At 41.4% G+C, this 15,507-nt stretch overlaps 1 protein-coding gene across 1 annotated transcript; it reads right to left on the bottom strand.

The window, feature by feature from the left end:
* Positions 1-26: 26 nt before the first annotated feature.
* idh2 (isocitrate dehydrogenase (NADP(+)) 2) lies at positions 27-8,736 on the bottom strand. Its single transcript, NM_001139724.1, has 11 exons — positions 8,584-8,736; positions 4,996-5,087; positions 4,071-4,236; positions 3,711-3,871; positions 3,486-3,629; positions 3,001-3,137; positions 1,517-1,668; positions 1,267-1,379; positions 862-959; positions 602-694; positions 27-419 (listed from the first exon to the last, which is right to left on the bottom strand). The coding sequence occupies exons 1-11, from the start codon at positions 8,696-8,698 to the stop codon at positions 335-337; spliced, it is 1,356 nt and encodes a 451-aa protein (NP_001133196.1). The 5' UTR covers positions 8,699-8,736; the 3' UTR covers positions 27-334.
* Between the last annotated feature and the right edge of the window lie 6,771 nt (positions 8,737-15,507).

Raw genomic sequence — 15,507 nt, forward strand, 5'->3', positions numbered from 1 at the left:
ATTAAAATGGAGGCAGAATACAAGCATAAGATCCAACAAGGAAGATTTATTAGCAAATATTCTTGACATGGCCTTCAAGTTTCTTCCAAGGTATAATACAGTACTTCACATAAAAATATAACCTCGGAGACATGGGAAAGAAGGAGTGCTAGATGGAACAACAGAGCTCTGAATAGAAGAAGGACCTAATCTGGTACACTGAATAATGCTCTACAGATGACTTCTTCCTTCAGACAATACACATGTGGCTATCTTGACCTAAATTAAAAATAAGATACAAAAACAGAATGACATTTGTCATTTGCAGGCTAGCTGTACTCTAAATTTAAATCCTTCATTTGCCCAGGGCTTTGTCCAGGTTGTTCTTGATGGCATCCAGGAAATCCTCAGTGTTGACGTAGTGTACATTCAGCTTGCATCTGCAATCACAGATCAGAACACAAGTTACTCAGTCCTCATAGTCAGGACCCTGTCCCGGTCCCTGAGAAGCATACAAACTTCCTATAGGGGAATATGACTCCCCCCATGATTATAATACAATCCATGCATTAATAAACATGTTAGATCAAGAATTTGGTCAACACAATAGTAAGGAGCTCACTTGGAAAGTCCGTGAATGCAACCGGCGAGGTCCTTAGTCATAACACCACTCTCAACGGTCTCCACACATACCTTCTCCAGAGTCAGGGCGAACCTGCAGGTCAAATACACAAGATTCAGTAATGGGCACAACAATTGGCTTGTGAATATAAAAACACTTTGCCATTTGCCTGGCAAACACTAATGGAATAGCAGTACACCATTATATAGTTAGTGATAATATTAGTTAAAAAAAAATGACAAGCTGCATTCATTTCTTACTTGATCAGGTCAGGGTTCCCATCAAGTTTACCCCGATGCTCAAGCCCTCTGGTCCAGGCAAAGATGCTGGCAATGGGGTTGGTGCTGGTTGGGTTTCCCTAAAGGTGGATACAGAAGGGGTAAAGTTAGGTTACAGTTTACCAATGGAAATACAGATACTTTACAGATTATGTAAAAGCATGGACAACATGACTCCAATAATCCCATGTTGATGGATCATTTCTTTCATCCTATGACGTCATTCTGGCAGCATATTGTCCACCACAAGATGGCACTATTCATACATAAATCAAACAGACATTCAAATAGAGCCACTAATTTGACTGTTGTACACACCACGGAACATGATTTATGTTTCTCTAAATATGAATCTAGGGCTGTAATGGAAGTTAGAATGAGTCTAACCTTCTGGTGCTCGCGGTAGTGTCTGGTCACTGTGCCGTGGGCTGCCTCAGCCTCAATGGTCTTACCATCTGGACATACCAGCACTGACGTCATCAGACCCAGAGAGCCGAAACCTATGGAGCCCAAACAGTATGACCGTCGCCCATAGTCTGTTATAGGACTCTCTTAATCCAATCTCTACTGTACTCAACATTTGGATCATCATCTCTATTCCATTTGAAATTAAACGGAGGTGTTCCTAATCCCTCACCCTGAGCCAGGATGTCAGACTGTACGTCCCCATCGTAGTTCTTGCAGGCCCACACGAAGGCACCATCGGACTTCAGCACCTGGGCAACCATGTCATCAATGAGCCTGTGCTCATACCAGATCTTCAGCTTGTCAAACTCTGGCTTGTAGTTCCTATGGACACAAAACACATGGTAGTGTGAGAGCACTGCATTAAACATTATAACCTGGGTAGTTTAGGTCCTGGATGCTGAAGCAGCATTCCAGCTGGGTGTATAACAAACAATATACCCCTTGGTATGGCACAAAACTACTTGTTTACTGTTATATTTATGTTGGCAACCAGTTTATAATAGCAGTAAGGCACCTTGGGGTTTTGTGTTATATGGTCAATATACCACAGCTAAGGGCTGTATCCAGGCAATCTGCTTCACGTTGTGGCTAAGAACAGCGCTAAGGCGTATATTTAAGCAATAAAACCCGAGGGGGTGTGGTATTTAGCCAATATACCACAGCTAAGGGATGTTCTTTTGCACGACGCAACGCGGAGTGCTTGGATACAGCCCTTAGCCACGGTATATAGAGTACCACAGTATGAGTCATAATACCCATAAAACCTAGAGGTCAAACAGGGAAATGGTTCCAATGGTCTTTCCACCATTCATTTTTCCCCATAGGGAATTTTAGAAACACTTAAAATAAGGGCTGGGTGTCGTGTAGGCTTACCCTGGCGTGATGTTTGATAACCATGTCAATCTAGGACAATGTGACTTTTCAATATAGTCGCCTGCATTTCCACCCCCCCCAAATGAAATGCTAATTAGCTGCTAATGTGGCTATCATAAAGAACTACAAATTCCATGACGATTTGGACGAGACCGCCGAATCGAGGCAAAAGTAAGAATCTCTAGATTAGCTAACATTATATAGTTAAATGTAGTAATGAATAAATTGGCAACATTTCTTTAAATGGAAAATTCTGTGAACTGTTGTGCAAGTTTTAAATTGACACAAAACCCATGAGCAAAGGTGTCAGCTAAAGATGACATGCAGGAGCTCGCAGGGATTTGTAGTTTTGCATGACGTCTACTGATGCCAATTAGCATTTTAGAATCTGAGTAAATAGAGCATTATAACACCTCCACTGTGGGGCTCTATAGCACATAGCCCCGAGGTGCCTTATTGCTATTATAAACTGGTCACCAACATAAGTAGAGCAGTAAAAACAAATGTTAGGTCATACCCGTGGTATACAGTCTGATATACCACTGCTTTTAGCCAATCAGCATTCAGAGCTCGAACCACCCAGTTTATAATGGCCAATATGCTAGAAACCCAATATTAGACTTCAGTTAATAAAGTGTGCATGGCTGAGGTACTGGTATTTCACTGCCCAATTGTTTTATATACACAGGTCTGGAATGCTGTTTCAACCAATCATTCTCCAGGACCACTGCCCAATACATGTTGAGTCTAATGAGATCATAAAAAGCAACAAATACTAACGCCTGGTAGATTTCCTCAAAGATGTCCTTGAATCTGCCATCATAAGCTTTGAGAATGGTGTTCTTGGTGCTCAGATAGAGGGGCCACTTCTTGCCAATGGCGTACTGGAAGCAGCTATGTGCAAAGCCTGAAATAGACTGATGGAATAGAAAGTGTACAAAGGGCTCCACTAACGTAGTGTGCAGGTCATATGAGCAGCAGTAGAAGGTTGTTAACCTCTTTTATCTCTTAACCCTCAACTAGCCCCCAATTCTCACTTCCATTTCCACTAGACAAGTTGAAAGTCTGCCACATGACCTCTGATGGCATAAAATCAAACAGAATCCTGCTTGTGATGGTAAACAAAAGTTAAGGCATGTTTACAGGAGGCCAACTCACTCTATTCACTACTGCTATAATTTCATGAATGGAGAAATCTGTGGCAAAATAAAGTCTGACAAAAAATTTTATCTAGTTGGCAAAACAAACCACAGTGCTGAACTCACCTCATCTGTGTTGTACATGCCCATTCCACAGCCACCTCCGGGGAACTTGTAGACCTCCCACTCCTGGCCTTTGCTCCCATCAGTAGGAGAGAAGACCATCTTGAATGTGCCTGGTTGGCTGACAACAAAGTCTGTTGCTCTGTACTGTAAAACAATGGATCGGTTACAAATAACATAATGAAGATAAAAAAATATTAAAATATCTCCAATTTAGAAGGAACTGACCTGGTCACCAAAGGCATGTCTGCCAATGGTGATGGGCTGTGTCCAACCTGGAACAAGCCTGGGAATGTTCTTGCAGATGATTGGCTCACGGAAGACTGTGCCACCCAGGATGTTCCTGATGGTTCCGTTGGGGCTCTTCCACATCTTTTTCAGTTTGAACTCTGATGGTAAACCACAGTTCTCACAAAACAGCAACATTTAAAACACCAACCATAGGTTCCTATTGTCGGTTTAACTACAAAAATAGTGCAATGTGTGATTGCTTTCTAAGCCAAGTGACCCTTAAAGGGAGCATTTGGAGAGGGAATTAAACATTTATAGCAAAACTATAAAAACACTGCTTATATGCTATTCAAACACCTTCTACTCGTTGTTCGTCAGGAGTGATGGTGGCACATTTAACAGCAACATGGTACTTCTGGGTGGCGATTGCAGAGTCGATGGTGACCTGGTCGTCAGTCTGGTCACGGTATGGCAGACCCAGGTCGTAGTACTTCAGCTCCACATCCACATTGGAGAGGATGAGCTGGAAAAGCAGAACATAGTGACAGAGGAATAAGAACCCATTCTTTCTTTACATTGTCAACTGCTCTACAGGATTTCAGACAGTGTTTATGTCAGTGAACTTAGAATGGACGTGCTTTAGTCAATGGACGCACCCCAGTCCAAGCACATAAGGGTCGAAATTCCAGGCTGTATCACAACCAGACGTGATTGGGAGTCCCACAGGACACAGCACAATTGGCCCAGTGTCGTCCAGGCTAGACAGTCATCGTAAATAAGAATTTGTTCTTAACTGACTTGCCTAGTTAAAGGTTAAATAAAAAAACAGTAAGACGTCAAGTCAATATTTACAAGAACAATCTTTAAAAATACTATGACTTAATGCAATATAGATCGCACCATATCTATTGACAGATGTAATAACCGAATCCTCATTCATGTGTAGTGTGAACCCATATTGTTTTACGTGGGGGACAAAACACATTTAACATCGTTTGTCAGAAAAATAGTAATGTTTTTTAATCCTATGAATCTCCATGTTCAGACTGAGCCAACGCACCATCTGCTCTCTCCAGAGGCGAGTAGCCAGTGGGTGACACACCTTACAAAAAACCCTCCTCCCACATCATACAGACAATCTCCCTGCACTCAGGTACATACACACTCATTCACTCTGAATCTATGCATCAGTCAGTTGTGTGAAAATAGACTAGGTCAGAGCAGGCCTTCCCTGGGGCTGACAGGCCACTGTCGTCCCCCTCCCCTCCTCCAAGTTCAGCACCTTCTCTTTGATGAACTCCCAGATGATCCTGGTCATCTCATCTCCATCCATCTCCACCACAGGCTGGGACACCTTGATGCGCTTGTCCCCATCTGGCCAAAATAAAAATAAACAGTGCATTAAATGGAAACTGCCTGTCATCACAATTCTGACCTACACACATTAGTAAGAAGCACGTTAGCCAACGTTGGCGTGTTTTAAGTACAAAAACTGCTGAGCAACCATAGTCACTGATTATAGCTTATTACCACATACAATTATATATAAAAATAATACAGCGGTTTGACTGCAACATGGCCCCCGAAGAACTATGAGAACCAATACTACATACTGGAATATTTTCTTTGACATGGTCTCTATGAATAGCCTCTACAGCGTCTAAAGGTCTCGGGAAATGTTCCCTGAATAGGCTCATGCCGTTTGTGAGGGTTCAAGAAACAGTTGGTTCTAAATTAGGGGAGTCATGTGATCAAAGTCACCTCATCCTACAAAGAGACTGCACTGTCATTTACACTTCATGGTTTCATCTCTCCATGGACTGTAACATATTCAGCTTTCTTCATGCCCATACATACAGAATATTGACAGCAAGACATTTATATTTTCATTCATCTGTAGCTGCCATGCATCTTGCCCTTTGATTCACCCAGACTAGTAGTCCAATTATCTAGTAAAACAAGTCTCTGCTCCCACACTGCTCTGCCCTTTAGTGGCCCTGGGAGAAGGCAGGCCCTCACCCACTCTCCCAGCTAAACCATGCAGTGGAGACAGAGTGGAAGTGCAGGGAATCAAGTGACTTTCTAACGTTCCTGCCAAGTCTATGCTTCCACTGCTCCCCATGACGTCCAAGAATAGTGTTTATACTTAAGGAGAAACAAAATGGCGGTATCCAGCAGAATGATGAAATAACACCATCACGTGGATCTATGCTGTATGACAACCTTTATACCAAGTATACACACGAACATGAGACCTTTACTGCAACTATGCACCTGTCAAAACAACCTACTCACAACTCAGTTGGACATTAACAAACCCTGGCAGCAAAAGAGATTGAGTAAAACAAGGCCCATATAGACTAACCTTGCCCGCAAGCAAAGATCTGGGTATATACACTGACTGCTTCGCCTATTCCTTTCTCCCGCAAGCCTGTTAGCTTCATCCATTGAGAGACAATAGTTTACTTTGCGTGAAGAGCCACCACAATAGCCAAGGATTAGGCTATCCTTTATAATACTGTAGTGAACATGGAGCAGAACTCAGAAGATGTGTTTTGAGCACAAGTTTGCCAGGTGTGAAAAGCATACAGACACCGGGTGAAGCCTGAATGAGACAGATTTACCACCCATCTGTGTCTTGCTGCAATGCATAATGGGTAGAGATAAGATATTATATATATAAAAATAAGCCGGCTGGCTAAAACCGGCACTTTTACTGAAACGTTGATTAATGTGCACTGTCCCTGTAAAAATAAAAAATAAACTCACTCATTTTTTAAAGCTGATGATTTTGGCTGAATTACAGAACACCCTAAATCTGTCTGCAAAAGCAGTATAGATCAGATTCACTGCAGACGTCAGTCTGTAGGGGGATGGGTGAACGGTGATTATGTAACACTGATTATATGCAGTTTCTAACAACAAAGTGGAATCTGTAGTGACAGCTGAACCTTTTGAAGGTCAACACACCTTTGCTATGCATATTCTGCTAGTTAAAATCTGTTACGATTATGTTTATGGTCATTTTAAAACATAGGGCCTACATTTTAGTAATCTGCTCATAACTGCACTTGGCTACTCTTCAAGACGCATTCAATTAGCAAATGAAGTAGTGATTGATTCGAAGGGATTGTGTATGGTACAAAAAGATGACCAAAACATGTGGCACTACAAAAATTTCTATGACTCCATTTTCTGTATTATTTATATCACTCAACTTTTAAACTAACGTCTTATATCAAATAAAACAAAAATAGATCATTAAATTTGATCTACATGTCAATTGAATCAATACAAATCAGACCAATGATCTGTATTGCATGACCAGGCAAAAAAGCATTGGTCCTAAGACATGAGGTAAAATAATGTCACACCAAAATACAACGACCCGAAAAAAATACCCCATATTTTGAAAACGTTTTCCATCCATGATCAGTGTTTAAATTATGATTATTTTTTAACATCTGTCCTTACTACCACAACAAGGTTGTGTGACTGGATAGATAGTTTCAAGGCTTTGGTCCTGTTAAAGCGACACACTATCTAGAGCCCATCAATTTGATTGAATCCTCACATAACCCTATACAAAGAAATCAGTGACTTCTGCAATCAGGTGAAAAATCAGGATCATAATTCAGAGACAGCTGACTGTAGAATGTGCAGACAGGGGAAGACAAACTGCCCTTCAATTGACCTGCTACTTTATACAGTGCTTCAAAGTCAAATAGAGGGGGCAGGGCATTATAGGCCTTATAGCTATCTAACAAAACAGCTAGCCTAAATACCATACTTTGGACTTTCTAATTTGAAAGTTAATCTGGAAGGTTATATAGGAGGACAAAGAGGGTCAGATTTATTTTTCCAGTGCGTGTAAAACTGCTTCCTAGATCGACTCCACAGTTCAGACATGATTTTGTTATGCTGCTGCAAAAAATAGGATTTGATGGCCATTGAACACTTGTGGCAGCCATTGCAGAGTGTCCCACTATAGGCTGACCTTGTGTAAAGTTTCTTAGCAAAAAAAGTAGCTAGCGCTCAAACAATGGAGGTGTTAACTTTTGAAAACTGGAAACAATTGTATCAATGCATATTCAATATTTCTAATTGCTTGACACTTCTACAGCGTGTTTACACAGTTCACATGCATGATTGGCATGGGCAGGTGGCTTGGGGTCTTCGTTTCAATTGGTTTGGTTGCGTGGCGAATAGTCACATTTTAGATTCAAATATTTAGAGTATTTTTAACTCATCTTGAGATAGGCTGATTTATTTAACAGTATGTACATTCACTCTACTTTTTAGGCCAAAGCAAATGTGATTTATTTTTATGGCCAATAAAGAGTGACGCAGACAAAGACATTTCCCTCGACCCTCTTGTCTTCCCCCTCGCTAGCGGTTTCTAGGGAAGGCAGCTGACTTTGCGAGGAGAGTTCATTTTGTGACTAACTAACGTTACCTAGTTCCATTCACCGAGCAAATGTGGGACTCTGCATTAATGGGATAATTTAGCGAACTGACGAATATTTCATTATGGTAGCAACAGTTACTTCACCAACAAACAATCCAAAACGGGCCAAATGTGGCGCAAGATGCAGCCTAGCTAAAAGTAACGGCGAGGAAGCTAGACTACTAACTAAGCCACCAATGCGATTGCAACCGGGTCTGGTCTACTTAGTTCATACATACGAACCAGAAAAAATGAATAAGAAGTCTCGCTTCCTCTTCCGTCTATGGCTAGCTTCCATACAGTGACTAGGCCAACGTTATTTGACGGGGGTTGTGCGATAGGCATTATACATTCACTTTCTGTATGATTTTGTAAAATATCATGTAACCATGTTAAAGGTCGGACATTTTGCTCAAAACTCACAGTTCCTCTGTTGCAAACTCTGGCAGGTTGTAGCTGGCGCGAGTACCGCGGGGTTTTTGGAGAAAGTGGCCGCCGACCTAGACAGAGAGCTGAGGACCTTCAAGTATCCAGCCATGGCTTGCCCAAATTACTAGCAGCTGATATCCGACAAACTCCGAGCAAAGAAGGGTCGAAATGAAATGCCGCGCACTGCGATAGACGTAGCACCTCCCCACTCTACACGCTGGACGCTACGTCAAAAGTCATAGAGGAGGGAGGGACTTCTAATTGACCATCCCCAATCAGAAGAGTGTTTATCAGTTTCATTTTAGTACTGCTGTCTAGACTCCAGATAAGGGCCAGTTCATTTTCGTTCATGGAGATGTATGGTACGGGATATGGTACTCCCTGTATATAGCCGCATTCTTGTGGTCTTTATTCCACCTGTGTTATCATTTTAAAAATGTCTTATTTTTAACATCATTGGGAAAGAGCTCGTAAGTACGCATTTCACGGTAAAGTTTACACCTGTTGTATTCGGCGCATGTGACAAATACAATTTGATTTGATGTTAGAAGCCTGGACCGTCATACAGGCAGAATGTTACATGCTGCCATGCATAGATCGAATAGATTCTAGATTATAGAGTGAATAGCCATGCAGCCATGTATAGATGTAATAGATTATAAAGTGAATAGATGAGTATGTCTTTATGTAGGTATAATTGATTCTCAGCAGTAAGAGCAAAGGCACTATGCTGGTAGTCCAAATTCAGTGTAGGTTATATATGCTATGGGTTGATAGGCCCAGATGGGTGGTGTATGGACTGGTTTATGAAGCAGAAACAATCCTCTCTCATTCCATATCCTCAGTCATCGCAGTGAAGGGCCCTAATTTTAGCTGGGGTGGGTTACCATACTGGGAGAAAGAATGGGTAGTGTGTAGTCATGTGGGAGTCAAAGCTTACAGCATATTAAAGTCCCCTCAGCTCAGAGCAGCCAGGTCACCTCCCAAGGAAGAGGGAGCATTAAAGGACAAAAACACTGCATCACTTTGAAACTCAGAAGGCCACAAATGTATCAATTTTCCGAATAAATGGGCTTGTGGTTGGTTATCCTCTAGATACCTGGACAAGATGTTTGCATTCATTTTCACTATTACAGTGATCTAGATGAAAGGCCAGTCAGAGGAGAGTCAGTGCTATGACATAATGTGATGACTTGGGTGAGCACCCAACCTTTGGACCCTTGGAATGTAAACAGTTTTGGAATACAGTTGGAATGCAGTTCAACCAATGACAGTTCAAATAGTCTAACAGATGAAGAATCACCCAACAAAAGGCCCTACGGTACAAAGGTCAGGTACATATCTTTAGGGCACCTTCTGTTCTGGATGGCACACATAGTAGTCTCTCGTCTCGTGACAGATTGCCAGCGCATGCAAGATTCGGGTCTTGCTTCAGAGATGACACAATGTCCAGTTTACCCACATCTCTCTAGTACACCCTAGTGAAATGTAAAAACATTTCAAATGATCTAAATCTAACATAACATACTGTATCACAATACAAACCAGTAAGAGAGAAAAAATCATGACATTCTACACTTATAGGATAAGTTTCTCCATGTGAAAGAGGTTATTTTTAACTAGGTAAGTGAGTTTAGAACAAATGCTTTTTTACAATGACGGCCAGGAACAGTGGGTTAACTGCCTTGTTCAGGGGCAGAACGACAGATTTTTACCTTGTCAGCTTGGGGATTCGATCTAGCAATCTTTTTGTGTAGATGTCACCCAATAGGCAATATATAAGTAATCACATTGCATACATGTGGCCCAAGAAAGATGTTATCTCCTAAGTGTGGTTTTTATACAGTTGTAGGTCTTTGAAAAATCCTCTGACAATTTGTTCTATCAGCCCCACCCGCTGGAATAAAATATGAATGCATTTGTAGAACCTGAGTGGGCCTAGAGCAACCTCTGCTGGATGAATATTGTAGATGAAATGATAGGCAACCCATACAATTAATTTATACCAATATGATTCCGCTGTTCGATTGGAGATATTATGGCGGCTGGCTAGCTGGATGGCTTTGTCATGTTAGCTAACAGAAGATGTATTGTGTTGAAACAAGGGTTATCTGCGAGGATGGCGGAAATAGGGCTCCGGAGTGTTGCAGTGGTCTTAGGCACTGCATCTCAGTGCAAAAGGCATCACTGCAGTCCCTGGCTCGAATCCAGGCTATACATCCGGTCGTGACTGGGAGTCCCATAAGGTGGTGTGCAATTGGCCCAGCGTCGTCCAGGTTTGGCCGGGTAAGGCCGTAATAAGAATTTGTTCATAACTGACTTGCCGAGTTAAAAACATTAAGAGGAGGAAATGGAGACATGGTCAATTTTCATGTATGTTGTCAGAAATGTATGATAATTGTCTTTGGAGACCGGCGGTTATGAAGAGAGAGAAGCAGCCCGGAAAGATGGAGACCCCGTTTCTTGGTCGGAAGCGGAGATGGGAAAGCAAGGAAGAAGGAGAGGAGCTGAGTGCAAAGGGAAACAGTGTGTCAAGGAAGATTCCGCTTAGTACAAACAGTGCAAAGTGTGCTCCGATAGCTTAGAAAGTGAAGTTGATGAGTGAGGTGGCAGGTGTGGTGAAGATCCCTGAGTCTTTTCCCAATGGTTATGACAACAATGATTCTGGCCCAGTAGGAGTGACATTCTTGGAGAAAGGGGATCGCTGCCTTTTGGCTGACAAAGTCATGTTAGGATATGTCAGGTATCCTGTTAGCGCTTTTGTGCCGAAACCACTACGGTGTTTCAGGTGCCATGCTTATGGTCATGTTATAGCAGTGTGTAGGAGGGATATTCCTAGATGTGAGGAGTGTGCAGGAGTGCATGGGACAGAGGAATGTATTGTTTGGGTGAACAAGTTGTGCGTGTCAACTGTAAGGGTGCTGATATTACTGGGGATCAGAAGTGTCTGGTGTGAAATAGGCAGGTTGAGGTGGCCAGTGCCAGAGAAGTACAGGTGTCGTATGCTGAGGCAGTGAAGAATGTAGAGGATGATGGATCAAGGTTGAGGGATCCTGAGAAGTTTGATGTGGGTGTGTCTTTGCCATGCAATCACAACAAACAAATGCAGTAGTGAGTACAGCGAGGTAGTGAGTACAGCTAGCTTTGCTATGGCGAGAACAAAGTTTTGAAGTTGAGGACTTCTTCCCTCCTGACTGACTCACCATCTCAAGATGGTCAGTTCTATGTGTAGGCTAAAGTTTGCGCTGACTTTGTGTTTAGCCAAGCTGACCGCAGCTATCTAGCATAGCTTGGTGATGGCTGAAGCTGGCTATCCAATCTAGCTGATATTTCTCTGTCAAATCAGTTATGGCAAGATAGCTTAAAGAGTAATATGAGAAGAATGAAATTGCTATAGATATTCTAAACAAAGTGTTTTGACAACTTTCAAGTATAAGTTCCATGTAGAATAAACCATCCTTCACATAATATAGTAGAAGCAGTGTTCTGCTAATATAAAAATGTGCAAATATTACACCCGTCTTTCATCTTTTATTGTCATTCACAGCCAATAGAGATAGTGTACCTATCAACTTTTTGTCTGGTGGTGCTGGGGCTACCTTGCCGCCTCCAGACGGGCCACCTTACCAAACATGTCAGTCGTCATACCTTCCTGTATGGTGTCATATACCACCCCCCCACCCTTGATACTACCATTTGATTCAATAGTAACAAGTTATGCTAAAAAGTTATAGATGTCTTGTATAATTTTATTGCTGAGTGCAAGGGCTCGCTCCATTGAGACATCAGCATCAAGCCCGTCTGTCAGTCTGGACTCTATCACATCTTGCAAGTCTCCCAAATGTAGGTATCTGTGAAGACATACACACATACGTAGTTGCTGTTCTATTACCAATTGCAGTTAGAGTAGGTGATATCTGACACACAAACAGATACTATGTCGAAGTTAGAACAGGTCAGACTAAACCTACCTTATTCTGTTCTTCCCATCAACAACCATTGGTGAGAAGACAAGACAAGAGGTGAGGCTGGAGGGGAGGCCTTTGCCAGAGCCTCATTGATGGGCATAGCAGCGTAGCTCAGCTCAGATACTGGTCGGTCACACACAAACACACACACATAGAGCACTGATTACATTATCAATGTCTATTATGATTAGCCTGGTGGAATCAACCAGATCGATGTGTTCACCTTTATTTCACTTCAGATATCATAAAATGTGAAGTCCAATAGAATGGTGAACACAGCGATCAGGCGGGTTCCACCAGGCTAGGTTATGCCCTGGACATTATATGCATTTAAGTAGACATTAAGCAAAAAATAATGTCAGATACATAACCAGCAGTCTATGGTCTAGTTACCGGTATACTTACCACCACTGGGGACCAACGAACTCCAACCACCTATTCTGCACGGCAGGGTCCTTCAGCAGTGCATGCAAACTATAGTTGGCTGTGCATCCTGTTAGAAGCATGCATTGTCGAACCAGAGCCGGAGGCATGGTCAATACGTATTGGACTTTTCAGTCTCAAACGGCAGATGAAACATGAAGGGAAGCGAAGTGGGCAGAGGGGTGATTTCCACATGAAGCTTGGCAAAATGGGGCATGAATTGTTGCCATAATTGTAATCCAAACCCAACCTACAATTGACTCGTTGTGACACACTCAGGTTACTAACTCTTTTCTAAACAAGACTGAATTTATGACAAAGATTATCTTATTTACACTTTGTAGCCAATTTTGAAACTAGCATAAATGTTTCTTACTGACTCCTATCAATGCCACATATGAGGTTTTCAAAGGGATTTTTTTTTTTTTTAGAGAATCATTCTTTAACCCTTGGCCTACAATGTTTGCGCCACCATGGAAATCGAATTAACATAATACAAAAAAATCCATAAAATCTCCAAAATCGTTCTTCTCACAAAAATGTTTGTAGCATCAGAACGGTTTGGCCTACAAACTATTATAACCACTATTGAAAGCGGAGACTCTCACAGGTATGATTGTGTTGCTCTAGGATGCCCATAAGCCTCAGAAGACACATCTGAAGATCCCCGGTACCAGTTAAAACATTTTTATGGAACTATATATGAGTTTAGTGCCATTGTAAATACGAATTTGTTCTTAACTGACTTGCATAGTTAAATAAAGGTTAAATAAAAAAAGGTTAGGGTAACCTAACATTGAAGGCTTAAAAGAAATGCCTGAAACTAGATCCCCCTACATACTGGTTTTGACGTGAAGAAAAAAAAGTGTCTGAGGAGGTTCTCTTCTGCACTGTTCAACCAATCCAGTAAATGTGGAGGAGGAGTTCATATGGAGTGTCGCCTTGTTAACGTCCAAAGCGCAAGTCACGTCACATGCTCTCTTTCCATTTGCCCTGAAAACCCTAACTTCTGGTTGAGACTAGGTTTAAGTAAGGGTTATGGTTAGGCTAAGGGTAGGGCCTAAGGTTAGGGTTTGAGTTTAGGGTAGGGACATCCCAAGGATTCCAAAGCACTGACCGCTCTGTAACAAGTTGTTCCCGTGACCTTCCAGTACTTCCTGATTGCACATTATATCACATTGGTAAACAGTTTTACTGTATTTTGACAAAGTTGGTATGTATGGGATGGTAATATATTTTAGTTGAATTAACCACAGGTTTTATAACTTTGAATAGACGCGTGCACCATTGAATCAGAGGCTACTTCTATAGTCAGAAGCTGTTACAATACTGATAACATGCAGAACTACAGTAAAGCAAAAAATACTTTTTTTGGACATCCGACAGGGATCGCTCTTATTACAATTACAGGTTTAAAAATATATATAAAAAAATCGATTTATTTATTTGAGGTTTTTGCGCAATGAAGTCTTTTGAGATGCACCATCTAATTTTCAAGTATCCAAATGAAAAAACTTAAACAAACCTAGAAAGAAAATGCATAGAAACAAGAATAATAAGGCAACTACTGTCTAATATTAATAACAATGAACTGGGAAGTCATACTGAGACTAGGTTCAATTTTTTTAGATGAGCCCTGCATAAATACATCAAACATACAGTACCAGTCAAAAGTTTGGACACACCTACTCATTCAATGGTTTTTCTTTATTTTTACTATTTTCTACATTGTAGAATAATAGTGAAGACATCTAAACTATGAAATAACACATATGGAATCATGTAGTAACCAAAACAAGTGTTAAACAAATCAAAATATATATTTTTCACATAAAGGGGCGCAAAAAAACTAAAAGCAGCTTTACCCATCTCTGTGGAGAACAAAGGGGCCTCCAGTGTTATCCAAGCCTGTGACCGGGTTTGGTCATTTGTAAGTCTAAATTCAATTAATGATGATACAGTTGAAGTCGGAAGTTTACATACACCTTAGCCAAATACATTTAAACTCAGTTTTTCACAATTCCTGAGATTTAATCCTTGTAAAAATTCCCTGTCTTAGGTCAGTTAGGATCACCACTTTATTTTAAGAATGTGAAATGTCAGAATAGTAGAGAGAATGATTTATTTCAGCGTTTATTTCTTTCATCACATTGCCAGTGGGTCAGAAGTTTACATACACTCAATTAGTATTTGGTAGCATTGCCTTTAAATTGTTTAACTTGGGTCAAACGTTTCGGGTAGCCTTCCACAAGCTTCCCACAATAAGTTGGGTGAATTTTGTCCAATTCCTCCTGACAGAGCTGCTCGAACTGAGTCAGGTTTGTAGGCCTCCTTGCTCGCACATGCTTTTTCAGTTCTGCCTACACATTTTCTATAGGATTGAGGTCAGGCTTTGTGATGGCCACTCCAAATCCTTGACTTTGTTGTCCTTAAGCCATTTTGCCACAACTTTGGAAGTATGCTTGGGGTCATTGTCCATTTGGAAGACCCATTTGCGACCAAGCTTTAACTTCCTGACTGATGTCTT

This window comes from Salmo salar, chromosome 16, assembly GCF_965601325.2.
Source record: "Salmo salar chromosome 16, fSalSal1, whole genome shotgun sequence".
NCBI classification, from domain to species: Eukaryota; Metazoa; Chordata; class Actinopteri; order Salmoniformes; family Salmonidae; genus Salmo; species Salmo salar.

Bases quoted from the DNA above. Each gene is read 5' to 3' on its own strand.
- idh2 (NM_001139724.1), bottom strand. From the start codon at position 8,698: ATGGCTGGATACTTGAAGGTCCTCAGCTCTCTGTCTAGGTCGGCGGCC. The intron at 1,380-1,516 runs GTGAGGGATTAG...TGGGCTCCATAG, and splicing joins GTCTGACATCCTGGCTCAGG to GTTTCGGCTCTCTGGGTCTG. The intron at 960-1,266 runs GTTAGACTCATT...ATCCACCTTTAG, and splicing joins ACTACCGCGAGCACCAGAAG to GGAAACCCAACCAGCACCAA.